The sequence below is a fragment of the Bombina bombina genome, chromosome 2, assembly GCF_027579735.1.
Source record: "Bombina bombina isolate aBomBom1 chromosome 2, aBomBom1.pri, whole genome shotgun sequence".
Taxonomy (NCBI): domain Eukaryota; kingdom Metazoa; phylum Chordata; class Amphibia; order Anura; family Bombinatoridae; genus Bombina; species Bombina bombina.
This window is the reverse complement of record NC_069500.1, coordinates 1,350,811,526-1,350,828,864: the sequence shown is the minus strand read 5'-3', so window position 1 is coordinate 1,350,828,864 and position 17,339 is coordinate 1,350,811,526. Positions and strand designations below refer to the sequence as shown.

General features: G+C 35.8%; 1 protein-coding gene across 2 annotated transcripts in view; it reads right to left on the bottom strand.

Annotated features, from left to right (window-relative positions):
* LOC128650359 (spondin-2) overlaps positions 1-16,930 on the bottom strand; it is a 32,726-nt gene extending 15,796 nt beyond the window's left edge. The window contains exons 1-6 of one of the 2 annotated variants that reach the window (XM_053704252.1): positions 16,922-16,930; positions 15,699-15,755; positions 15,019-15,241; positions 12,468-12,691; positions 7,156-7,347; positions 3,511-3,685 (exon numbers count right to left, since the gene is read on the bottom strand). In XM_053704252.1, coding sequence (XP_053560227.1) covers positions 3,511-3,685; positions 7,156-7,347; positions 12,468-12,691; positions 15,019-15,241; positions 15,699-15,755; positions 16,922-16,927 — 877 coding nt within the window. In that variant the 5' untranslated portion in view covers positions 16,928-16,930. Of the gene's footprint in view, positions 1-3,510; positions 3,686-7,155; positions 7,348-12,467; positions 12,692-15,018; positions 15,242-15,698; positions 15,756-16,690; positions 16,781-16,921 lie in introns of those variants that run through there. The other variant, XM_053704253.1, reaches the window with a different exon arrangement.
* Between the last annotated feature and the right edge of the window lie 409 nt (positions 16,931-17,339).

The window sequence follows — 17,339 nt, the reverse complement described above, 5'->3', positions numbered from 1 at the left end:
GGGTGATTGTGACTACGTTTGCGAGTCTGTCTGGAAGGGCCTATGGACTCAGGAGGAAAAGCTCCTTCCCGGTCGCATTTTGGATCTTCGGGCAATATACAATGCTCTGAAGGCTTGGCCTCTGCTGGATTCCAATCAGACAATATATCCTCGGTGGCTTACATCAACCATCAGGGGGGAACGAGAAGATCCCTAGCTATGAGGGAAGTATCTCTGATTCTGGAGTGGACGGAGACCCACATTTGTTCGCTGTCAGCGATTCACATTCAGGGTGTGGATAACTGGGAAGCGGATTTCCTCAGCATACAATACTTTAATCCGGGGGACTGGTCTCTCCATCCCGAGTGTTTGCAGAGATTTGCAAGAGGAAGATCTTATGATGTTTTATTATCTATTTACCCAGATATGGGTCGAGGCACAGGGATCCTCAGGCAGATGCATTAGCGATGCCTTAGAGGTTCAACCTTATTTATCTTTTACGGCCGTTACCACTACTTCCTAGTGTAGTGGCTCGAATCAAGCAGACGTCAGTGATACTGATTGCTCCGTCTTGGCCGTGAAGTATATGGTTTGCGGACTAGTGGGGATGTCGTTATCTCCTCCGTGGAAGTTACCATGTCGCAGGGATCTGCTGACCAAAGTCTTTTTGTTCATCTATGTCTAGATCTCTGAGGCTCACTGCTTGGATATTGAACGCTTAGTCGTAGCCAAGAGAGGGTTGTTTGAGAGTGTTATTTTTACTCTCATTCAAGTTCGTAGCTGGTTGCTCATCGCATCTATCATAAGGTGTGGAGGACCTACTTATTCTGTTCTCCAGGATGAACTGGAGAAGGGCTTTTCTACAAGTCGCCTGAGGTCTGTGTTACAGCACAAGAGGTTCGCTGAGTTTCCTGATGTGCAATCACTTGTTAAGGCTCTGTGTTTAGATCTATTGCTCCTCCTTGGAGTTTGAATCTTGTTCTTTAGGTTTTTGCACGGTCTCCGTTGGAGCCTATGCATGACGTAGACCTTAAACTATGTCTTGGAAGGTTCCTTTTCTATGGGCTATCTGTGATTATGGAGTATCTATGATTACTGCCTTGCAATGCGTCCCTCCTTATCTGACTTTCCATGCTGATAAGGTTGTTCTACGAACCAAGTTAGGTTTTCTTTCTAAGGTTGTGTCAATTCACAATACCAATCAAGAGATTGTGGTCCCTTTCAATGTAATTCTGGATGTGGTTTGTGCCTTGAAGTCCTATCTTCAGGCCACGCAGGAATTTAGACAAACTTCTTTATCTGTTTGTTCTCTTTCCGGGAAGCGTGGGGGTCAGAGGGCCTCTTCAACTTCCTTATCTTTTGGCTGATGAGTGTTCTCCGTTTCACATTGAGACGGCGGGACATAAGCCTCCTCTGAGGATTACGGCTCATTCAACTAGAGCTGTGGCATCTTCTTGGGCCTTTAAGAACGAGGCTGTGGTGCCCTCAGTATAGGGCCGACTCCTTTTACCCTCCCGTTTTCTTCATTCAGTGTACTCTAGAGCTTGGGTATGAAATTATCAGGTAAGCATAATTTATGTTTAACTGTTTTTAAAAAAATTCAGCTCCCCAAGACTTATATCGCTAGGTTAGGCGATTACCTTTCCAACGGTGTGTCTTGGGGGTCTGTAGCTGCTTAGATGCCTGAGATACAGGCTTCTAAGCAGCATGCCCCCATCTCTCTATACTTGTCCATTGTCAACTTTAAATAAAGTTGTGCGGTGACGTCATCACGTAATTGCGTGTGACGTCACCGCACAAAACGTGAAGCTCCGGTGATGCCTGTCACTATACAGGCCAGATCGCCGGGGTGGGAGTCAGTGGAAGCCCCCAGATTGCCCTCAAGGTGAGTGACTGCTAGCGAAGGCTCTGAGCCGTCGTCAGCACCTGACTGGGATAATTTTCGACGGCTCAGAGCCGTCGTTAGCACTCAAAGGGTTAAACAGCTTTCCAATGTACCTTTATTATCAAATTTGCTTTGTTCTCTTTGTATTCTTTGCAGAAATCTAAACCTAGATAGGCACATATGCTAATTTCTAAGCCTTTGAAGGCCGCCTCTTTTCTCAGTGCATTTTGACAGTTTTCACAGCTAGACAGTGCTAGTTCAAGTGTGCCATATAGATAACATTGTGCTCACTCCCGTTGAGTTATGTATGAGTCAGCACTGATTGGCTAAAATGCAAGTCTGTCAAAAGAACTGAGATAAGTGGGAAGTCTGCAAATACTTAGATAAAAGGTATTCACAGAGGTAAAAAGTGTATTATTATAACAGTGTGGGTTATGCAAAACTGGGGAATGGATAATAAAGGGATTATCTATCTTTTCAAACAACAAAAATTCTGGTGTTGACTGTCCCTTTTAAGAAGATAAAATAAACTTGAAGAGTTTTAACTCTTACTGCTGATTTTCTATTACTGTTCTTATTACAGGAGTCTGGTGACTGTTTAGAAGCCCTTATTAACCACCTCAACATAAAATATATCATATAATGCCTCATGGTTCTTGTGATGGCTTTTTCCCAAGGGCTAGGTTACAAATGCAGCACAATCGATTAGCACATGGTTTATTTTCTATTGTGCAATATGGTATTACACGTGGAAGGTTAAAAAAATGTGTATCAAATATTCTTTAGTATTCCCTATACTGTACATGTAGTGGATAATACAGGTAGCACTATTTGTGTTAATATTACGTGGTGAGTTAAAGGGACAGTAAAATCAAAACTAAACAAATGCAATGTAGAGAGCGTGAAAATGTAAACAACTTTCCAATTTAAGATCAATTTTGTTTTGTTCTTTTGGTATCCTTTGTTAAAAAGCAATCCTAGATGAGCTCTGGAGTGTTCACTGTTTGCAACAATGTTTATAGTAATGTTATACATAGTTACAAACACTACTGCCATAGAATACTAGAGACATGCACTTGCTCCTTAGCTCCTATCAGCCTACCTAGCTTTACTTTTCAACAAATGATATGGAGAGAACAAAGCTAATTTGACAATAGAAGTCAATTGTAATGTTGTTTAAAATGGCATGCTATATCTGAATCATGAATGTTTAATTTTGACTTTACTGTCTCTAAGTTTTTCTATCCTTTTAGAGACCTGATATCAAGTGTAAACCCTTGAAAATATGCATAACAAAATCTATAATAAAAAAATATATTCAAATATTTATTTTGTTTTTATACATATTAAATAGGTATAAAAATGTATTATTGAAATACATTTTTTAACAATTTCTTATAGTATATGATCTGGTGCTTCATCAAGGAAGTCTATTATGTGTGGGATTTAGCTGACACTCGCTTTCCAACGTGCAGATGTTAGTGCACTTTTGCATAAGAAGAGTATATATGTAGTCAAATAAGGATTCCCCTAAAATCTAACAATACTCTGGTATGAAGCTAATGTCTTTGAATAATAATGCTTTAGTTTACTCTTTTTTTTTTAAATTTCAGTTCTACAATGTTGAGTGAACAAATTCAGCTTACCTGACCAACTGTTTTCAATCTCGTTCCCAGTAGTGGTGACATTTGATGTTATATCAAGGAAAGACATATGTTTGCCTTTAAGTTTAGTAAATGTTACTTTTGCAATGGGTGGCAGACTCTTAAGCCGGGGATAGAAAAATGAGTTTGCTGGATGATTTGGTGAAGAGGAAGTGATCTATAGAGGAAAAAAAAGTGACGTTATGTTATAAAGTGTGGCTAACTCTAATACACCGAAACGAAGCTACTCAACAACAATATGGGGCCTATCTATCAAGCTCCGTACGGAGCTTGAGGGCTTGTGCTGCTGCTCCATAACCCTGTCCGTCTGCTCTGATGAGGCGGACAGGAATCGCCTGAATTCATTGACACCCCCCTGCTGGCAGCCGATTGACCGCGAGTCTGCAGGGGGCGGCGTTGCACCAGCAGCTCACAAGAGCTGCTGGTGCAATGCTGAATACAGAGAGCGTATTGCTCTCCGCATTCAGCGATGTCTGTCGGACCTGATCCGCACTGTCGGATCAGGTCTGACAGACATTTCATAAATAGGCCTCTGTGTTAAAACATAAAGGGTAATTGTAAGAAATTGGAAACTTTTCATTATTCAATGCACAAATAATTAAACAAATTATTATATATCACATAAAAACCACATATATGCCTTTAAGAGATGTTTCACTGGCATTGCACTCTGCTGTTTTGTTCTCAAGCAATGTTATTATCTAGCAAGAGTGGGATGTCACATTCCAAAGGAGAAAGGGATACCACACTAGTGTGAGGATATTCGATTGTTATGAGAACACTTTTTTGATAAATGCTCGCTACTTGAAATAATATGTACTTTAAGTATTAGAATTGCTGAGAGGGGGGCAGAAGAGTTTTGGGCAACAGAGACAATCAGACATAGCACCTGTGAAATCTGCTTCATGTATTTTCATGATGCTGAATGAAGCTGCACTCCATTGTACTCTATTAATGCCTTATTTGAAACTCAAAAGTAAGTAATGGATTTATAATTGAATCACTGCCTTGCTTTATAAGCCGATGACTTATTTATGTTATTGCAATAAGTTTATGATAAACATTGTTATTATTCTACTGCATTCTCGTGTGTGAATTTCCCTTTTTCAGTACTATTGAGAGACATAATTTGCCATTGCTGCAGCACAAGGACATCAAGTGATTATTTATTTCCTGAACATTTTTGCAGTTTAGTTTCATTAGCAAAAATGCTTCTAGTTAAAGTTATTAATGGTTTTTAGCGATGGTGATGTACCAGTATTCTAACACTGCACCTTCTCAGAGAGTCAGCAGTCGCTTTTACGTCACAAGTTAAGTCTTCACAAATACAATATACACCACAACCAACTCTCTGAGCTTTAATGCTTCATGATTCAGATAGAGTATGACATTTTAAGCAACTTTCTAATTTACTCCTATTATCAATTTTTATTTGTTCTCTTGCTATCTTGTTTTTAAAAGCAGAAATGTAAATCTTAGCAGCCAGCCCATTTTAGGTTCAGCACCATGGATAGCGCTTGCTTATTGGAGGCTTACATTTACCCACCAATAAGCAAGCATAACCCAGGTTCTCAACCAAAAATTGGCTGGTTACTATGCATCACATTCCTGCTTTTTAAATAAAGATAGCAAGAGAACGAAGAAAAATTGATGAGCAGTAAATTAGAAAGTTGCTTAAAATGTCATGCTCTATCTGAATCATGAAAGAAAAAAATTGGGTTCAGTGTCCCTTTAATATTGAAATGCACCAGTGCACATTTCAATTGTGTCCTTTCTATTCTTTTAAATAGTACTATTTTTGGAGTAAATATTCTTTATTTAAATGTGCTTCCTAACTTCCATTTCTGTTTAAAGGTACAGTAAAGTCAAAATTAACGTTTCATGATTGAGAAAGAATATGCAATTTTTAACAACTTTCTAATTTGCTTTGTTTATTTGATATCCTTTGTTGAAAATGAAGTGCACTCTGATTGGTGGATGCACATATATTTGTCTTGTCTTTGGCTCACCCATTATGTTTAACTATCTCCCAGTAGTGCATTTCTGCTCCCTCAACAAAGGATACGAAAATAATTCACCAATTTGATAAAATAATTGCTGAAAGTTCTTTAAAATTGCATTCTCTTACAGAATCATGAAAGAAAATGTGTGTTTGTGTCCCTTTAATTGACTTAAATTTTTACATTCACCATTTGACATAAATTGTTAACCATATAATCATGACGTGGTTGGTTGACATAGTGGGAGCAGCTATATATCCCATTTCCTTACATTTTTCTTCAAATCATATTTAGTGCTCAATCTTCTACTGTGATTAGTCTAGATGTTTAATTAGATTTTATTTTGTTTGTTTGCTTCATGAAACCGATATTTGCGCTCCACTGTGTAATACCAGCGCACGCTAATGTGCGCTGGTATTACAAGTTCACAGCAATGCGAACGTGACCTCATGTTCGCATTGCTGGGAAGCATTGTTCACACGAGATTGTGCTTCCATGGGCTCTTATGGAAGCCTTGTTCTGATGTCATCAGTGCAGCGAAGGTGGCAGCAATCTTAAATATACTGTATATGTATATATTCATATACATATATATTTACAGGGAACACACAGTTCCCATAACCTGCAATATAAAGGCAATTTTCAGTGCCGTTTATTTTCTAACACCCCACTCCCGCCAATTTTAGCCCCAAAATACTGCATAGTGCAGTAATTTTATTAAATAATAAAGATGCCGCTATCTTTATTTTTTAATAAAATACGTTAGACTGTATTTTGGGGCACATTTAGTGTATAATATACCATACCTAATAAGAGTATTTAGCCGATGTCTAGAGCAGCAAGATTGGTAGGGCAGAAAATTGTGGGATATGGCTTCCCTCTCCTGTGCTCTCCACATCTTTTATTTGTTTGTCTATTTGGGTGGTTACATTACGCCTCCAGCTATCCCAGCTATCCCATCTATCCCTGGACTCTGGTTGAAAGCTAAAATTATTGGTGCAACAGATTTCCCAGTGTCTAGGACCGCACAAAACCTAAATATACCACTGTATCTATAATGACACGTGGTTATTAGTAGACTATCTTAACTAGATTATTTTTATTTAAAATATTGTTCACTTTATATTTCAAATAAATGATATTTAGTTGGGACATGGCTTAAATAATAAATCTGTGCTTCTCACCTACCCATTTTGCAGGGGTTTTTTTTATATTTTTTGTATTTTGTTTTTATGTTCATATTGTAAAAGGTAAATATACAGGTGCATCTGTGGTTTTGTTTCAGCTACTGCTAATATATTTCTTTAGGTTGTTGATGAATTTAAATGGAGGTCCAGCTAAATTATTTATCTATACTTTTCCCCAGAAAGTTAAATGGGGAATATCATAGAAATATTTTATGATAAGCTTTTCAACAAGATTAGAATGTACATCAAAGTTATCTAAAATGAACAATGTTCTTACAGGTGTAGCCAGTGAAGAGATTAATCATTAAACATTTTCCCGTATGTTAAGTTAGTTTCAAGCTCTGCTTCATAAAAGTAAATCCACAGCTGAAGGATATTTTCTTACCACCACATTTCATTTCTGTAACATACGTCCCATTTCACCTTTAATGCACACATACCTCTGTAATGGTGCCCTGTGGAATTGTAGCAAAATTTGGTGATGAGAATGTGAATCCGCTGTCTGTCCCAGCATCATAAGGGTGTAGATCTACAGATACAGTTTGCTTCCAACGTTTTCCTTCACACAGGTTTAAAGAATTTATTCCCACAAACCAGTCAGGGCTTGGCACAATTCTTACCGTAAAGGAAACCTATAATAACAAATATAAACTAAGTGTAAAGGACAGTTGATGTGACAAAAATATTGTTTTATTTGTTCATACATATATGACCTTAAAGGAACATGAAACACAAATATTTTCTCTTTCTTGATTCCGGTAGAGCATGCAATTTTAATCAACTTTCCAATTAACTTGTATTAAATTTTCTTTGTTCTTTTGGTATCCTTTGTTGAAAAGCCTGGATGTACGCTCAGGAGTGTGCGAGTGTCTAGCAGTTTTTAAAGAATGTTATCCATTTGCAATAAAACTATATAGCAGCACTTTTTCCTGCCATGTATTGTTCAAGACGTGCACTCTACCTTCCTAGGTATCTCTTCAACAAAGAATACAATGAGAATTAAGCAAATTTGATAATAGAAGTAAATTAGAAACTTTTTTTTAAAACAATTATATGTTCTGTCTGAATCACAAAAGAACTTTTTTGAGTTTTATGTCCCTTTAAGCATAATTGTTATAAGATAATATCAAAAGTTATATTTTCAAAACCAGTTACATACAATTTCATTATATTTAAGGGACATAGAAATAACTAGAACTGATGAACCAAAAGGTTTATTAAGGTCAACTGGTCGGTCTCCAGGTGCTGACTTCAGCCAATAATGCCAGCAGTCACTTTATATCATAAATGGCTCTGTGCCCATGATTCTGCTCATGCAACCACACCCTGCAACAATAGATGGCTTTGAGACATTTTATACGGAAACAGAAGTGCCCCTTACTTCTGTTTCATATAACACATTATTTGAGATCGGCCTTCTGTATTACAGGCTCTCTCCTTTATGAATGGTTTTGTCTTTCATGGTGGAATATATTGTAGTGCTATAGAGCAATTTGCTCTTTCTATTCTGCTGAATACTCCCTCTCATGACTTCATCATTTACTTCATCTCACAGTACTCCACCCACAGTGCCCACCATCTATAAATATGTAAGGGGGGATTCAAAGTTATTTTAAAATAATGAATATGCAAAACAAATAGCACACATATATGTGTGTATGTAAAATGTCTATAGATAGGTGAACTAAAGTTATTCATATTATTTTGTTTTCGCTATTCTGTTCCTTTTCTCTCTTCTACCCATATCTCTACTCCTATCCACCTATTTCTTTAACTGCTTAGTTCTTTTTCCTTTTATTTCCTCCTATTTTCACTTTCTATGATCCCTTTCAATCCCCCTCTTTGCTCCCTCCAATTCAATGAGTTGTTCTAGACGATAAAATCTGTGGGTGCAAATATTTGTCCACACAACTAAATATCAAGGATGCAGAAGGGTACAAATGGGTAACTCCATCCGCTACTACTTAATCATACCTTTTATTTTTAAACTTTTAACTTTGCTACAGGGAACACTGGGCGTGTAAAAAAGAACCATCATGCAAATCAGGGTACCTGACTTTTTTAGGCTTTGGGGTTGCTGTAATTAAAAAAAGTGTTGTCTTTTATTTTACCTCTCCCATCATAATTTCTCTTGTAGTCTTTTATCCAAATGGCTTTAAATAAAATGTATGGGTGTTTTGCACAAATTTAAGCTATATAACATAACACAAGATAATAGTGATTTGGCATAAAAGCAGTGATTCATACATCATACACATTCAAATTTCCTTAAAATCACATGCTCACAAATACTGTAGATCTTGATAACAAAAGGAAAAAGTAGTTTCCCTCTAAAGATGTGCCTCTTTGCTCTAGGCTATAGCTTAAAACAAGTACATTTGTTTGTTTACATTTGGAAATTGAAGTAGAAAAAAATATATATTTTTATCTGTAACTAAGGCCAACCACCAAAAATAAGTGTATAATTCATATAGATGCACTATTTTCAGTCCATGAAAGATATTATCCAGTCTCTTTCCTAATATGAGCCTAAGTGTAATTATTGTCTACAACTTCATAGCATTTTATTCTTAATTCTACCTGCAGTCCTCAAGATAAGGCAAGTCTTCTGGAAGCTTAGCTCATCTCAGACTGAGCACACAAAGTTTACTGGTTAACCACAAGGCATTCAAACAACATATCCTTATAATGTTCCCTTTTCAATGTTAATAGAAATATATGTATGTATAAACATCAATGTAAACATAATCTTGCAATAAAATTACACAGTAAAATGTTTATTGAAAAGGCAGCTGAGTAATATAATACAATAAGAGCAAAATAAAAATACACAGCTTCCTCTTTTCAGCAGCCCTTTATGTTTATATTTAACAGTGACAACTGTCTAGCTTTATTAATATTATAAGAATTTGTGGTTTAATTTATCTCATCTAGTCAGCTGTTCAGACTCTGGTTGTTAAACTACAAAAGACTAATGAAATGATGCTATAATAGATATGTATTTTTATACACCTGCCAACAAATTATATTTTTTTTCTCATTTTTAAATGTTTAGTGCGTGTACTTTGAAACAAAATCAGTTACCATGTATTAGAAAATATAAGGCAACTTATTCTGTGAATTATATGCAGTTTAGGGCCAGATTATGAGTGGAGCGCAGAATTGTGCTTTCCCGAGCACGATACTTGCGATCCACTCGTAATACCAGTGCACGCAAATGTGCACTGGTATTATAGATGGAGCGCAATGCAAACGAGAGCGCTCTTCCATAGGCTCCAATGGGAGCCTCGTTCTGATGCCATCATACACGGCACAGAACCTAGCGCAACGAAGTGGTAAGTTGCGCAGCAATGGGCAGCAAATTAAAAATATATATCTATATGAATATATACATAAATAGTTATTTGTTTATGTGTGTATATACACACAAGTGAAATCACAGTCCCCATAGACCGTAATGTGCTGGGGGTTTTTCTAACACCCCACATCCCCTCACTTTAACCCCTTATAACTGTTTTGTGCCATTCTTATTTAAAAAAAATAAAGATGGTACTATATTTTTTTTTTATTTTAAACACCAACATTACATTTTATTTTGGGTGGCAATTAGGGGACATTTTTAAAATTAACCGGATGTCTGACCTCCGTTTAATTTTCGGAGCGCTAATTGCTACTGCAAGCTTGAGGTAGCATTAACCAGCCATTTGTAATGGCTAGTTATTTAACGTGCAGCCGTAAACCGACGAATTTGCCCCTTTACATGCGCTCATTAAATTAGCTCTCCACTTGTAATCTAGTCCTTAATGGGGTGATGGTGATTGGCATCAAATAAAATTAAATATACAGAGTTTTTTAAGGCCTTAAATATATAATTGGTGTGATTTGCAACATTTTGGTGTTGATGCATTTAAATATATGTTTTCCTGCCTGATCTTCAATTCCATTCAATTTTTTCAGTTTGCCATATGAAAACGTTTAACTCATTTTGGCTATTTCTTAGCTTTCTTACTAATGGCAACAAATCTATTATAAAAACATCTTACTTAACTAGTTAGCCTTACCAAGTTATGTATTGACATTGAATACGTTTATACAGTCTTTTTACAGGCTTAGAAGCAAAATGTAAGCAGCCAACATTGAAATAGAATGTCATGCAAAAAAATTATTAATTATTACTAATAAATGTTCTGTTTTTATTGCAGTTTGGAAGTCTCCTAACAAGGTTAATTCAAGGCATCTGTGAGATTAACATTTTCCTATCATTTGGTAATTTTAAATTAAAATGTTTGGAATGCCCAAACACTTAAAAGGTACTTTTATCATCAAATTTGCTTTGTTCTCTTGGTATTCTTTGTTGAAAGTTAAACCTAGGTAGGCTCATATGGTTATTTCTAAGCCTTTGAAGACCACCTATCTTGCATTGTGTCAGTTTTTTTGCAGCTAAAGAGAGCTAGTTCATGTGAGCCATATAGATAACATTGTGCTCATTCCCATGGAGTTACTAATGAGTCAACATTGATTGGATAAAATGCAAGTCTGTCAAAAGAACTGAGATAAGAGGGCAATCTGTAATATAAAACTGTGTTGGTTATGCAAAACTGGGGAATGGGTAATACATGGATTATCTACCTTTTAAAACAAATAACACTTCTGGAGTAGACTGTCCCTTTAATTTCAAGCATGAACAAACATTCTGGTGATCATAACATTTAAGTTTAGAACTTTCACAGTTTAAAGGGTTGTTTATTCATTAGTTTAACATTCGATAAAACCAGAAACACAAGCTAACCACACACAAGATTGATAGAAAAACCAAAGCCCAGTGAGATAAAACCTGCATAAAATAGGCCAAAAATGGGTCATTTAAAAAAACAACTCTTCGTATAGATCCTCTTATTTGATATAGTGACATAGGGTAATCAGTTGAAGTGATTCTGCATAGCATTTGAATAATTGCATTATAATGCTCTCTCTGTAACCAGATATTTTAATTTTAAATGAGTACACCTTCCACTTCCCCTATAGGTGAATACATTTACTATCTAGCTTCTTATACAGGGTTAGGTATAGTGAATGGGAATTGCCTTTGTGTGCATGATATTACCATTGTTGTGCAAGATATTATCACTTTCTGTACATTGCAAAGTCACAGCATATTCAGTAAACTAGAGTAAAGAGTAAAATGTTTAAATGCAATAAAATCCAACATTAAAAATATTATGCAGCTTTTTTTTCCAGCAAAAAAGCTTTGTTGATTACCAGTTCCATTCTGCCACCTTCACAGGATAAATAGTTTACATGTTTTAAGAATTATTGCCTCCATTTTTCCTTCACATACAAATCTTTATTTCCTTAGATTTTACTTCCACTGAAATGTGGTTTTGACTAATACGTGTGGTCTGTCTTTGTTTGCTTAATGATGTTACTTCTCAGTTTATAGAGACAGGGTGAGGTTTTCCATAAAGAGCAAAAAAAAAAACTAAAAAAAAAAACTTGGCTTTTAAATGTTTGGTATGCATGACTTAAACAGTTTATAAATAATTGTGGTGTTTGTCAAGGAGGTTTTGTAGCCGTTGATACAAAACAGAAAATAAACATTGCTTTGTGTGGGTTTTTTTTTGGTTTTTTTCTATTTTGTTTAGTTGTCCTTATTTATGATTTACACATCACCAATTTCCTGTCAACTATAAGTTCACTATTGACTTTATAAAGGAATACAACTGAAGAGAGATAATGGAATTATCATACTTACCAAAGGGTGCCTTGAATGTGCTTCTAATTCAGTTGAGCTTTGCCCTGTACCAATTGAAATAGAAGGAGCAGAAAAGATTCCATGCACACTTTGAATTTTTTCTCCAGCTGCTTCAATTTCTTTCATTAATGACCAGGCTTCACCTTTTTCAGCAAAGTCTCTCACTCCGTTACTGGCATGTTCTTGCTTTTTCCACATGTGGTAATCAGAACTGTGAGTCACTCCTGCAGGATGAATATGTCAGCATGTGAAACCAAAAACACAAGTGGTCACATGAAATGCTGTGTTTTCTCTTACTGGCATAGTTTCAAAACACCTTTCTTACTGTGAGAGCTAGCAGGTCACAGACTTTGCAGAGGCAGCTCCAACAAAAATAGACTAACATAAAACTACTTCCTATAGATATCTATAGCTCTATGGAGAGGCCATCCCTCAAGTTTAACATGACAATGTTCAGCTTTGTTAAAAACTCTTTGTTCTTTAAAGGGACAGTTCACCCAAAAATGTTCTACCATTTAAAGTGTTCCCAATGATCCATTTTACCTGCTGGAGTGTATTAAATTGTTTACAAGTGGCTCCTTTACCCCTATTTTGGCCTTTGAAATAGCTGATTTAACTTGTGGTTTCCCAACCTATACTGAAAGTTTTGATAGCCTAAGTAAACACAGACAGCAGAAGAAATTACACTCACAGTGGGGTGCAGGATAGTTAAGTAATAAAATGATAATTTTCTATTGTTCTCCCTATGTATTGAGCTTTAGTTTTCCAGACAAATATAAGATAAGGAAGCCAGTGTGTGTATATAAAAGTGATAACATAATGAGATCTGATATTATCTGAAACTCAACCCATTGTAATAGGCTGTGGTTTAAAAGCACAAAACCAGCTACTTCATAAACAGAAATAAACCAGAAAATGCAACTTATCATACATTGTATACTGTGCAGCTGGTATAACAAGTCATTGAAAATACATTAATATAACAACAATTTTACAGTGTACTGTCCCTTTAATTTGTTGGAGCATGTTAGTTTTGCATTCATGTCACTGGATCATGTAGCTAGCTGAAAACATCTGATAAGACAATGATAACCGGCATATGTGCGTAGACACCAACCACCCATTAGCTCCCAGTAAGGCATTACTGCTTCTCAGCCTAAGATATGCTTTTCAATAAAAGACACCAGTATATGCTTTGTAATATGGGCTTGACCTTACAGTGTCACTAAGTGAGTCTGCAGATTATTTTGCTGTGATTGAAATTTTCTCACAGTTCTCATTGTATTCTGTAAACATTTTATATTCATTAAAGTCAGATAATGGGTAATCCTAGGATAACGGACATTACCTAAGCAGCTGTGGGTAAAGCCTGATGTATGATCATAAATCCCCTCAGAGTGCGGAGTCACCGCATCAAACATATATAGCATGCACTGTAATTCCCCCATCTTCACTATCCGCTTCGCCTGGGGGTTCACTTGGTGTGGATGCCAAAGGATCGGCGGTGCGTCTTCCTTGAACCCCCCAGGTGGAGGCAAAAGAGATAGTGTAGATGGGGGAATTGGAATTACGGGCTTTACCCACAGCTGCTGGGGTAATGTCTGTTTTACCCGAGTAATACTAGGATTACCCGTATTTCTTACTTTACCCATTATATAGTTTTCCATAAACTCTCATTACTTTTTATAGGAAGCAGTTCACAGGGCATTCGAGGATAAAATTCCTCTTAGAAATTCACTGAGGGTTGCCACCTCAGCCATGTTTTCCTGGACACATGAATCACAGGGTATGCAGGGAGGAACATGAATAGTGCTGTACAGGATCACTATTCATGTCCTGTCTAGGGGTGCAATTTATCTTCCCCTCTGCACTCCCTGGAGCATGTGTAACTCATAAATGTCTAGGAAAACATGGCCGAGGTGGCACCCCTAGTTGCCACTGTGTTAAGTCTTTGAGCTCATTTTTCTCAGTGTTGGTATGTTTTTGCAAACCTTCCCCACAGTAGTAATATTAAATGTACTCAGTCAGTGATCATGTATTGCTATGTAGTGCTATAAATTTTACTACAAGCAAATTTAATAAAACAAAAACACAAAGTATAAAAGTTGTTTCAGTGCATTATATTTATTATATAAATAGTCACTCCCATGTCCCTTTAAAATAATGTTCTAGAGCAAATTATGCTGGGACTACAGAGGTCCATTATAGTTAATTAAGCAGGTAAGCAGCCTTGCAATAGATGATAGATAAATAGATAGATAGATAGATAGATAGATAGATAGATAGACAGACAACTCAACTGTAAAATTTGTGGAATATAGACAATGACGGCTAAATACTTCTCAGGCATTGACATTTATTTTACTAAGTTTGCTATCCCAAAACTTTCTGACAAGCTAATAAAATAACTATATAGTGCAATATAACAAACAAAAAATAGAACTTATGTAATTACAATATCCACTTGATTATTATTATTTGAATAAGCTTTTGTTCCAATCTTTATATATTAAAACAATCATGTATTGTGCCAAATTGATTATTCACTTACCTAGCAGTGAGGACCACTGAGCAGGAGGCCTGTAAAGGGGATATTGTTTAGGGAATGAAGCCTGACTCCATTTCCCTGTAAATACTATGCTATACTTAGCAAGTTCCTCTGCAGTACAAATAGAATCTTCATTCAAAGGCAGACAGCTAGAATAACCCGTAATTGATAACAGAACCAGGACAACTTTAAAGGATGTGTAGAGCAGCATAGTTTTCTCCATATTCTGCACATACAAAGAAAATCACACAATATAATAGCAAAATACTTTTTTACAATATTGCACAAATCTTCATTATACTTAACTATAGACATAAACAACTATTTTAATTAAAAATACATACAGTACTTGTGTTTCAATATATTATGTAATGCATTTATACAGATCATTTCAATTAATTTTTAATTCATGATAGTTTGTATGAAATAGATTTAAATCTAATAAATGTATAAAAAAAATAAAAAAATTCTAAAACATCCTGTATACTTTTTGCAATTCTGAGTGTACAAAATATTTTATAAATGCACACCTCATTTTTAAATCTTATTTAAAAAATTGAATGTGGTAGCAACATCCATAATGATCATATTTTTCAGTCATATGTTATTTAGTAAAGAATAAAATAGTTATTACATTTTCAACATTATGCTTTAACAATAGTCTAGAATATTTAAATACTTACAACTAGTGGTCTTCTGTCAGTCCTGGAGCACCTGCTTTTGCTGGCAGCTGAGCTCTTCTGGTGGAGAGAAAAGGAAGGCGTTCTATTTATGCCTGGAGAGGCTCCCCTAAGTTCAACAATGATTGTAACCTAAAGACCTTACAGTTTAACGCAATGCATAACATTCATATACTTGGATTTTTGTACAAATTATTAAAACCGCCTGTGTGCCAGCTGATCCAAGTTCCTGCAATAAAAATAAACCTTTTAATGCTGACTAAACAAATTAGACTCATTTCTCTGTATTATTTAACTAGTGAAAAAGCCTGGAAATGTTTTGCTGTAAGGAATGATACATAACATTGTTCACTTGTGTATTTTTCTCCTCTGGATACTATTCTGTTAAGTATGTTAAACTTATTGATTTAAGTTTGTAATTTTAATAAGTAAGTATAAATGTGTCTTTACTTTATAATTTTTGTCCAGAATATTCAAGCTGGTCTAGATTGATTTAAAATATTAAATTTTACAAGTTTAGCACCTTTACAGAAACAAATTCTCTTCTTAGATACTGTGGATTACTTAAACAGTAGCAATGATATAACTATCATTCATCTTATTGCATATAAACTGTTACGTATAGCAAGAAAATCATTTGTGAAAGCAGTGATGTTTTCTCATATCACACATAAGGCCATGCCAATAACTTAATATTCTTAATGCTTTTTGTGTAGGATGAGTATAATGAAGCCTGTATCTTGTCCCCTGTGCCACAGCAGGTCAACCCATGCATAGAAGAGGGGAAGTCTGACCTTTCAAATGTGGGGTAGCAATGTAGCAAGTCTGTTTAGGATATACTGTAGCTGATTACTGAAATATCAGCAATCAACTGTAGCAACAGGTAAAAAGCAGTTTTGGCTGAGGGAGAGGGGAACTGTAATTAATCCCCTAACTCTTCCATCTCTCTTGCCCGCTCATTTGAAAGAAGAGAAGCATGTTGAGAAAGTAATCACCTGCTCCACTTGACACCAGGTAGATTTTTGTATGGCTATTAAACAGTTCTGTCTCTCCTTATGCTTTAATTTAATACCTATTTTTTTTAAAGAAAGAAAGATCCTCTTGAATAAGATGCCACTCCAATCTATAATTTGCAGGTGGTCACCATTGTGACAGGGAATCTCCTGCCCTACTAGGTAGCAGGGTGGTTTTTTTAAAGGTGAGGGATGATTTTTCTAAGTTCTTACTTGCATATAAAGAACAGTCTGTCAAGTGAAGGGTTTAATGCCCAATTATTAGGGAGGAATTGTTGTAAAAATAGTAACTTTGATTGTTCTCCAGTCACATGCATGGACATTTTGTAACACGCCATCTGTTGGTAGAAAGTTCCTAGACACTGTGTAACACAGCTTCATCTATTAGTTGAAAGTTCCTGGACATTGTGTAACACAGCGCTATTTGTTGAAAGTTCCTGAACATTATGTAACACAGTTACGTCATCTATTGGTAGAAGGTTTATCACCAAAATGTGTACTGGGCAAAAAGACTAATTGGCATATATTTTCCATAGGGTAAAATGTATAGTTTTGAGTTTTGTTTATGCCCCAAATCCCCCTTCCTTTGGTTAGAGTTATATTTTATTATTATGTTGTTGTTTATATGTTT